The sequence below is a fragment of the Microchirus variegatus genome (genome assembly GCF_963457635.1).
Source record: "Microchirus variegatus genome assembly, chromosome: 2".
Taxonomy (NCBI): domain Eukaryota; kingdom Metazoa; phylum Chordata; class Actinopteri; order Pleuronectiformes; family Soleidae; genus Microchirus; species Microchirus variegatus.
Genome location: NC_139803.1, coordinates 35,937,496 through 35,948,116, shown reverse-complemented (window position 1 = coordinate 35,948,116; position 10,621 = coordinate 35,937,496). Strand labels below are relative to the sequence as shown.

Below are 10,621 nucleotides of genomic sequence, written 5' to 3'. Positions count from 1 at the left end.
TAGTTTAGGCCCATATTATGGATTACTGACGTCATTGTTGTGTAACATTTATTTTTATTTTACGATCTTTTGTCAATAGCCGGCCGGTGCACACACGCGATCATTTGCTATCGTTTACTTTTCAATAAGTCGTCAGCTAAATATGTCCGTGGTTGTGGTATTTGTATGAGTATCATCTTATAACTAACTGACAACCTAATAACTTGACTGACAAACGGATCGTAATAAATAATCGTGACGTAAATGTGTTCTTCTTCTTTTTTGGAGTTGACAGACTGGACGCAGCTTTCGCGTTATTCTGCCCCCCGCAGTCTGAAGACGTATCTGCATTTAAGGGGTGTCCCATTTCTAAGTGTCAGAATAACCCTCAACACTTGGTTTTGAGGGCCAGTTAATATTAAGGGTTGAGCTTGAGGGTTAAGATAGGAATTGGAATTGGCCCATAATGTACGACGAGAGACTGATTGTAGAAGTGGAGAAACAAAATCATTTATGACGCCAGATCAACAGTTCTTCCACGTTGGAGAATGAAAAGAAGCCGTGTTGTTGTTTCCTTTATACACACAGTTTATCGCGGGATCTCCCGAACTCGCGTCCGTTCGAGATTATCGCGCGATCTTCCGTGAATACCGCTTGCTCCCATGGCACCGCGCCGCTGCCGTACCGCGCCCGGTGGGGATTGACGCCGGTGCCGATTGACGAAGCAGAACCGCTGACGTGCCGAGGCTGTAACGCGTCCAGTGGAATCCGGGGTTAGTGTGCAGGAGGAAGATGAAAATAGCGATCGATGACTTTTCTGGTAGGCTGCTTATTTTTTTAACCAGCTGTTTTACTGCTGGCACTTTTTTGGAAAAATACATTTATTTATTTATAAATTAACGTGGACACCTGTGGTGTGGCTTATATATGTACAAATTTGTTTTCTTTCTAAATTTAGTTGGTGCGGCTTATATTCAGGTGCGCTAACTAGTCCGGAGTCACGTTAGCTCTACACTCCTGTTCCTATGCAGCTGCAACATAAAAAAAGTTATGTTAAATTTAATGACAGATGGATGAATCATGCCTCCCTTGAGGTCTATATCAACATTAAAAAGGCTTTTTCTTCTAATGCCACATGGGTATTTCATCTTGATGCTATAAAATCTTCTTGAATTTGTTGATTTTTAATCAACTTAGGCGCACTAATTAAAGAAAGACATGGTTTTAACTTCAGACACCACAAAGCCTCAATTAATCAGTCACAACTCAAGTTTTACTTTTCCAAAAATATGGGGTTTATTGACTTTAACTGCAATCAATACTTACAAAAGAGGAGAAAAAAAAAAAAACAAGTTTTCATATAAACTCACAGAAATTACTGTAGTGAAAAAAAAAAAAACACATGGCTGAGAAAAAAAAAAAAAAATACATTCAACAGTTTTTACTTTCTTTGTGTCAAAAAATCTGTTCACCCCTTCCAAAACACGTGAAGGCAACACGGAACAAGTGACTTAAAAAGATTCATTGTCCTCCATTATCAAATATATAAAAGGCTCGAGAAGCCTTAGCTACCTGGAATGTATTCAGTGAGGCACTTCCAATGGTCGAGCGGGGGGGTGGGGGGAGGGGCCAAGCAAGTGCATCAAGCATCCGATCAAATTAAAAAAGAAAAACGTACTTTTCCTCAACCCATTTGGTCACAGCTATTGCTTGTAATAAACAGACTGGGTTTTTAAGAACACGACCAACATTTCAACAAGTTGGAGACTCTCTTAAACCAGTGCCGTTAGCGAGAGGTCCGTTAGCACCCCGTTACTTCTACCATCAACCCAAGTACTGTGAAAATACTTCTCTTTACAGTCGGGGACAAAACAAAAAAAAAAGGACAAGCTGAATCAACGTAATAACAGTTAGCTACTGTTACTGTCAAGATTAATGTAAAGGTGTGGAGGAGGGAAACACCAGGAATGAATACAAGCAAATCGAGTTTAGGTGGAATTGCAGTCCAATGAGAGGGAGTAAAGAAAAAAAGTACAATAAATAATCAAAAACGCAAAACATCTTTTTTTGCATTTTTTTTGTTTTTTTTGTTGCTTTAAATTAAGTTTCATTTTGACAAAGTGTAGTTGCAGAACAAGTCATTGAAGTACAATATATTAAACTGTGAAGAAAAAAAAAAAAAAAAAAGGAAAACTTGACAAAAACGTCTTCACAATCTTTAGATTAATATGGAAGATCATAATTTAACATAAAAGAAAATATATTCTATTGTTCATTATCCAGATAAATACAAAACAAAATTAACAAAAAAATGCATATGATCACCAATAAATATGTTCTGATAAGTTAAATAAGCAGTGACAAGAAAACCCTCTGTCTGGAAAGGTTTTCAAATAATAATAACCGTAATAATAACATTAATAAAAAATAATTATCAAATAAAGAAAGCAAAAAAAAAGTAATGAGTACAGAGAGTGCTCCTGGGAGCAGGCGTTAAAGTGGGGGAGAAGTGACGTAAAATAGCTTGGAGATCCGATCGTGTCAAGTCGCAGGATGTACAACTGCACCATGGGAATGCTGGAATTCCCCCAGATCGGTTGGACATGAAGGGAGGGAGGCAAGACTGAGAAGTGGGACAAAGTCCTACAGGTTTAATGATCAGTTTGATAGAGACTTCCTTCCCCAAATAGAGAAAAAAAAAACAAAAAAAACAGAGAGAGCCAGTGACCAGCAACAGGAGGAGAAAACTCAGAGGGGAGGGGGGAACATAACCAACTTCCAGTTCAAAGTCCTTCCTGCAGACTCACCCTGTCCACAATTACATAAGACTGGGCTCGAGGAGAACCGTGACGGGGTGTGTGTGTGTGTGTGTGTGGGGGGGGGCAAATGAGTAAGAACCAGAAACAAAACAGTAGTCCATTCACCCTAAACGCATGCAAAAACCGCCCCAGGCACTTTTTTTTCCCTCCTTTTTTTAAAAAAACTATTCATATCTTTTCAGGGTCTGTTACTTTATTATATATTTTTATTTTATTTTAATTACATTTGTCTTTACTCAGTCTGTAAAAAAAACCGGCTGCGATAGACCTACAGTTATGTTATTGAGCACCCTCTAGCTCGCTCAGGGGAAGTGGTATTGTCAGGGGAGGGCGGGAAGGGTTAGGGGAGGGGGGGGGGGCAGGGGGCTAGTGCAATGCACTCCCCTATCCAAGGCCACTTGTGCTGCTACACATTCAAGAAAAAAATGAAGAAGAAAGGAGGGAAAAAAAAACAAAAAAAACAAGTGGCACCTGGAAAAACAGTCAATTTTGTTCTCGTGATTTTCATTGTTCAAATTCCACTCCTTTTTGGCACTATGACACAAGGCAGGCTACTTTTTTTGTTGTTTTTGCGTTTTAAAAAACTCGCTGTGCAGATTAAACAGGAATGAAATGATAAATTTGAGTTCCCTTGATTTGACTACATCCTTATAATGCTAACTAGCAACTAACGTGGTGCGCCGTGTAAGAGTGTAGGGGAAGACGGGGGAGGCAGAGGTAGAGGGGAGTGCCGCGTTCTCTTTGTGTCATCAAACTCAAAAGTCATTGACGGGTGATCGCTTGCGGTTTTTAGTCGTCAGAGATGGAGAGGCGGCTGAAGATGGGGAGACGGCGGGTGGTGTCCAGCGTTGGGGACTCGGAGCCACTCAGGCTGCCTCCAGAGCTGCTCTGGTAGCCCTCTTGGTCTGACAGGGAGTCAGGAGGGCTGGATGGAGACTCGAACATCTGAGGGGACTCCAACATGGGTCTGAAATAGTAAGGTGTGCTTGTTGGAGAGGGGGGTGCAGGATGGTTGGGCTCTGTGCCTACAGGGCCGGCACTGAGGCTGGGCCCAAACAGGTTGGCCAGCTCCTGGCTGGAGTAGGTGAAGGGGTTACTGCTGGGCCAGTCGGACACTTCATCTGGGAAGAACATGGGTGGAGGGGTGACCGAGGTGGGGCTGTCTCTCAGCCCAGCTGAGCTGGAGAAGCCCGCGAAGCTGTAGCTGTGCTGCAGCCGAGGCCTCTCGATCTTGTTGGAAGAGTTCAGAGGGGAGGTCTGCTGAGGAGGTCCGCGGCGCTCCTCGGCGTTGTGGATGAAATGGCAGCGAGGCCCGTACGGGCAGAAACCAATGGTGTGGAAGGTACGGCACAGCTCGGTTTTGTATTTGGGATGGCGGCTCAGGCTGCGAAGTTCGTGGATTCCGTGCGCAAACTGGCATTTGTCGCCGTATTTGCAGGAGCCGTTCTCCTCAAAGGGCCTGCAGAGCTCCGTCTTGTATCTGCTGGAGTTCACTTGGCTGCCGCCGCTGGTGGGGCTGGCGGGGCCCAGGCACTTGTTGAGGAGCCTCTCGCCCGTCTCGGAGAAGGAGCGGTCTCGCGGGCGGTTCTCCTTGTTGCTGATGCTGCCCACCCCCGAGATGAGCGAGGAGTGGTCCATTGCCTTCAGGCTGTTCAGAAACTGGTTCTGGCTGAACTTTGTGCTGCTGACGGAGTGCCGCCGCTGGTACACGCCTCCTACCGAGGGAGATCCCACCGCTTTCCTGTCCAGCAGGGCTCCGGTGGGGCTGGAGATGGGCACGTTGGCGCCAGTGCAAGGGACAGACATGGGATGGGGGGCACCCAGGTTGTTGTTGTTGTTGTTGTAGCTGAGCAGTTTGTTGTTCTGCAAAGAGTCAGAGGAAAAAAACACAGTATTATAAAACACACTCCATTACCAAACCCACAATTAACAGATATGCTGGGCTACGGAGGGGAGGTGGGGGGATCTTGCACGACTGTTCTCTTTGGCTCCGACAACATGAGCGGATACAGGCCTATAGACCAGCAGCTGGTTTGGCAAGTTGCCCTGGTGAGGAATGTGAGCCTGTTTAGTAAATGGAGCAGCAGCACATGAGAGAGAGAGAGAGAGAGAGAGGAGGCCAGTGGCCACACAGAGGCTGCATCATTTGAAAGATAATGAAAGTGGCCAAGCATCGTGCTGCATTACAAGAGAATATTCATGTGCTTTTATTTACAACAGCACTGTGTGAAGGAAATGACCAGTTAGTCAGTGAATTAATTAGTTTTGAAAGCTTGATCTAAAACCACGTCCTTTACTCTTTTCAGAATAAAAGTAAAGCAGCACTAATGTATTATTTCCATACAGACTTGGATGTTGTTTTCTTAACAATTAAAAAAAGGTGTTAAAACATCTCAAACTTTATGTGTCGTTGCCTTAAAGCGATGAAAGTTAAAGGTAATAATCGTATTCACAGTTTTTGGAGAAGGTTGAAACTTAAAAATCGAAGTAAAACTAAAGGTTTTTTTTTTCCCTCTTACAGATATTTAAGTTGAAGATAGTCATTATCGGAACAGGTAGTTGTTGAGCTAAAGAAGGACAAAAGTACAAAAGCTTTAACAACTTTAAGTACAAACAAGGACAGAGATGGTGTGTCATGTCCTAACGTTTTACGAAGGTTGAAGGCAAGTTACTGTATAAGCACTTTTTATAGGAGCGAGACGAGGTTAAAGCCAGACGAATCTGGTCAATGATTAGCGAGCATGTGGCTGCTGCTTTGTGAGGAGCATTAAAAAAAAAAAGTGGCGCAAAAGCTGCGCTCACTCAGCGCAGGGATGACACGAGTCAACACCGTAAAAAAAAAACGCGGATTTGAAACTTGGCTGATGTGGCACCGCGTGAAAAACGAAACTGCGCAGAAAAGAAAAGTTCACCACATCAACACGAGTACGTACAAGTTGTTCGGGCTACCGTAGATTCGACGAACAGGTGATTAGTGAGGAATAATGAAGCGAGAAATGCAGAATCAAAACAGCACGGACAGGCGCGGAGAGAGGCCCCCGCGAGGCCGTGTGCAGCAGCAGCAGCTCCCTCATTCCTCCACACACACAGCACAGCGGCTAACTCCCTGTAGCTAACAGGCTAACGACACTTTACAATGCCGGGAGGAAACGACACAACACACACACAAACACACACACAGTGAGAGAAGAACAAGAAAAAAAAGTTTCAAACTACCTTGTTCATAACTTCGAAGTCGAAGAAAGGCGACACCACGGCTGTGGTCATCTTTGCAGCGACCAGAATCAAGTCAAGGTAGGGGTGGGGGAAAAAAAAGTGGGGTGAAAAGACCTCTTGCTTGTTAGAAAGTTGCGCAGGTCTGCGGAGTTTTTGTGTTGGTTTGCAGCTCCTGAGTTTATTTGACCCTGCAGAACTCCCCCTCTGCCCTGCTCCAGCGCCGACATTTGCTTTTTAATCGTTTGCAGGAGGAGCTTCGAGCGCTGGGCGTTAACTTTCAGTCAACTTTTTTTTTTCTTTTTTTTTTCTCTCTCTCTCCCTCTTTTGCTTTTTCTTTTCTCCCCCTCTTTCCTCTGCTGCTGCTGGACGAAGTTGCATTGGTTTGACAATTTGTTTGAGATTACTACAGCGCAACACAGAGAAGCTGAGAGCTGAAACACAGCTGCAGCAGCTTTATTCTGGGAAACATGCAGTGGGAATAAATCAGTGTGAGTCTGTATCTGTGGACTTTGACACTTTACTAGTTTGTATAAAGTGATTCATTGAAGTCAGTGACGCTGTTCCGTTCATTTTCTCTCTTAAGACTTCATTATAGACTTTAAATACTTTTACAAAAAGTCTCATTAAAAGTACATTTACTGGAATTCAAACCCTAGTGGCCAAACAGTAGACTTACAACATTACTTTCCTCTGTTTAAGGAGTTTTTTTTTTTTTTTACTTTAATATGTTGGAAAATAGTGTAAAAGTAAATAAATAAAACTATATTTTCAATGATACTTTCACAAAAGTAGGCTACACATATCTGTGGCACTTCTGGTTACTTTGATAAAGTTGTTTATATGAAGGTAAAATGTGTAAAACTATATAAACAAAACTACGTTGACTAGTTTTTAAACCCTAAAAGTGACTTTTGACATAAACTACTCGATTTTAAACCCCAGTGGCCAAACAGTAGGCGACAACATTAGTTTACTGTTAAAGGAGTTGTTTATTTCCTTTAATATGTTGGAAAATAGTGTAAAAGTAAATAAATAAAACTATATTTTAAACGATACTTTCACAAAAGTAGGCTAAAACTTTCTGTGACACTTCTGGTTACTTTGTTAAAGTTGTTTATATGGAAGTAAATTGTCTAAAACTATATAAACAAAACTACTTTGACAAAACATAAAAACCCTAGTGGTCAAAGAAGGCTACAACATTACTTTCCTCTGTTTAAGGAGTTGTTTATTTCCTTTAGTATGTTGGAAAATAGTGTAAAAGTAAATAAAACTATATTTTCAATGATACTTTCACAAAAGTAGGCTACACATTTCTGTGGCACTTCTGGTTACTTTGATAAAGTTGTTTATATGGAGGTCAATTGTGTAAAACTATATAAACAAAACTACTTTGACTAGATTGTAAACCCTAAAAGTGACTTTTGACATTGTTTACTTTAAGATACAATTCAATAATCTAAAACTACATAACTATGACTTATGTGACACTGTTCTGTTTTTCTTTGTTAAATAAGTACTTTTATATATAAATAAATTGTGTAAAACTATGTAAATATAACTACTTTTACTGGTTTTTAAACCATAGTGTTAAAACAGTAGGTGACAACATTACTTTACTGTTGTTTATTGACTTTAATAAGTAGGAAAATTGCAAAACTGAATAAATAAAACCACTCTTATTACATTTTAAACGTTAGTGGCACAAAAGTAGGATTTTGTTACTTTGTTAGAGTTGTTTATGGAGGTAAATTGTATAAAACTATATAAATAAAACTACTTTGACAAAACTTAAAAACCCTAGTGGTCAAACAGTAGGATACAACATTACTCTGTTAAATTATTTTGTATTTTCGTTAATATGTAGGAAAATAGTGTAAAACTGAATAAATATATTTAAATACAACAATAGTGGCAAAAAAAGTAAAATTTGACACCTGTGGTTACTTTGATACATTTATTTATATGAAGATAAGTTGTGTAAAACTATAGAAATACAAGTTGATTTCCTTATTACTTAATGCACAATTAAACACTGTAAAACTATAACTTGCTTATGGTTGCACTGTTCTGTTTACAATGTTAAATAAGTAGTTTGTGTACTTTTATACATAAGTTAATTGTGTAAAACTATATAAATATAACTACCTTTACTCGATTTTAAACCCTAGTTGCACAAACAAGTTATCAATAGGTTCAATAAATGCTGTTAGAGAAGTTGTTTATTTACTTTAACACACAAGCAAATAGAGTAAAACCGTATAAACAAAACTCCTTTCCCTAGATTTTAAACCTTAGTGGAAAAAGAGAGTAAGCTTCAACTTCAATAACAGGATTTTGTGACACCGTTGTCCTTGTTTTCTTTGTCAGAGGAGTGTTTTTATTTACTTTAAAATATGAGGAAACTGTGCAAAACCTTAGAAATAAAAGTACTTTCACTTCATTACAAACCCTGGCGGCAGAGCGAAAGGCAGCTCCAACTTTGTTTCCTCTTTTTTTTTTTTTTTTTCCTTATGGATGTCTGGTGTTGTTTACTGGGAGGTGCTGCTATATCCTCAGGGTTCCAGCTACCATCCACTACTCTGTAATTAATTTACTCTTAATTGCTGGAGTGTGTAACGTCACTTGTGGGGACTTTCCGGTGAATCCAGGCAGCCAGAGCTTTTAACCATTTCCCGGCAACAGTTATTTCCCTTTGAAATTCTTCGTCTCTTTTTTGCTTTCACCCCGCACTTCGTCTCCTCTTCCTCACCAGCAGGCAAACCGCTCCTCTCGCCTGTTGTTGGATGTGTGCAGGGATGTACATTAATGCGTCATTTCATCAGGTGGGCGTTAATGTGATACACGAGTGATCTCACCGAACTCGACCACAGACAGTCACGGTGACACTCGGCAGCCACGTATAAAGGAACGAGGCTGCCCAGGGTGAAACCTATACAAATCTATTGTGGTCCTGCTTCTTCCTGTCTCCTTCTCCAACCCCCCCCCCCCCCCTCTGAATCCATGACAGCGCAGCCATCGGCCATGTGCAGCGTCACTGTCAGGGTTGGGTTGCAGAAATAAAGAGGACAGGGGAGAGAAAGGCAGTGTTGGAGGAGAAGAAAAGAAGCTGTTAACAAAAAAATAAAGAAGGTTGGAGTTGGAGGAGGGGAGGATGGCGTGAGGGGGAGATTTATGAGAGACGTTTATTACTACACAGCACTGCCCCAGGGAGGTGAGGGAAGAGAGAGAGAGAGAGGCAAAACATTCCCTTTCCCCTTCCTCTTCTCTGCCTGCACAGGAGCCACACAGGGGGTGGAGAGCTTTGTCTCACTGTGAGCAGCTGTAGAGGAGACAGAGGAAGTTGCACTGAAATGTTGAGTTTTTCGGTTTTGAGATAGAGAGACGATCAGATACGACGCCCGGAGCTGACCTCCTTTTAAGAACAACAGTGTCATCTGTATTCTCATTTACACTGCAAGAAAAAGAAGTTGATACGCAAGTCCTGAGTTTGTCTGCACCCAGTCAGAGACAGAGAGGACTGAGAGAGAGAGGGGTGTGTTGTTGTTGTTTTTTTTTAACATAAAAAGACTTTTACGAGCCGTGGCTGTGTGGAGCAATCTCCCCCTGGAGTGTTTTCACAGACAACAGGGTGGGATGACAGACTGGCTGGAAATCACGTCTGCAGTTCAAAGGCCTTGTCACTGATTGATTAAGTGGATCAGATCGATCGTCTCCTCTGAGGAATACAGGGTAGTAGGAGGTGAATTTTTGGTCCTGTTTTAGAAACACAAAAAATAACAAAATACACTTGTGGGTGTGACGTGACCCAATGGACTCGTGTAACGGAATGCAGAATAAACAGAATCAGCGTTTGTTAAGTGCAATAGATTCACAGGGGAGAGGGATGTTGTGGAAGTTTCACGGCAGTTTTTTGAACTCGACAAGGTCAGCAGGGGCCACCGTACTCGACAACAAGCAGCTGACTCGGATGGAAATGTCTTCTGTGCAGGACCTTGGCCCCAAGCAGCTTCACAACACTGCCGTTGTTTACTTTGATTCTCCTCAGATGCATCGTGCCGGCTTGATATTGCGTGACTCACGTGGCCTTCCAGGTTTAGAAGGAGGCACCTGCTTCCTGTCAAAGTGAAAATATACAGTAAAAAAAAAAAAAAAAAAAAAAGTCAGACTGCCGTCTCTGGGGGAAATGTCAGGTGTGTTCCTGTTTTAAAGATACAAACAGTAAAATAACCGACTTTCAAATGTTCAAATGAACTCTTCGGTTTGCAATAATGGAGTTTTTTTCTGTCCATTTATCCCACCAAACGTCTCAGGGTTTGCCTGTGGCTGTTGAAAGAGAGGCTTTACTTTGAAGCGTCGGTGTCGTTCGAGGTCAAAGCTGTCCTCCTCCGCCTCGTTGGGCCTATCAGTCTCCGCAGGAGTTGCAGTCGGTCTCCCCTCGGCCTCGGCTGGATGGTTTGATTTCGGCTTCCTGCTCTGTTGTCTCTGATGACCTCCCCTCTGAAGGGAGGATGGGGATGAGGCTTGAGGTCACTGATAATGCTTAAGTGGGATGACAGGATGCTGCATTTTTTTTTTTTATCTCGCCAAAAGTGGAGATGAAAGAA

General features: G+C 41.9%; 1 protein-coding gene across 1 annotated transcript; it reads right to left on the bottom strand.

Annotated features, from left to right (window-relative positions):
• Window positions 1-1,365: 1,365 nt before the first annotated feature.
• Window positions 1,366-6,209, bottom strand: zfp36l1a (zinc finger protein 36, C3H type-like 1a). Its single transcript, XM_083910768.1, has 2 exons — window positions 6,015-6,209; window positions 1,366-4,661 (listed from the first exon to the last, which is right to left on the bottom strand). The coding sequence occupies exons 1-2, from the start codon at window positions 6,063-6,065 to the stop codon at window positions 3,588-3,590; spliced, it is 1,125 nt and encodes a 374-aa protein (XP_083766894.1). The 5' UTR covers window positions 6,066-6,209; the 3' UTR covers window positions 1,366-3,587.
• Between the last annotated feature and the right edge of the window lie 4,412 nt (window positions 6,210-10,621).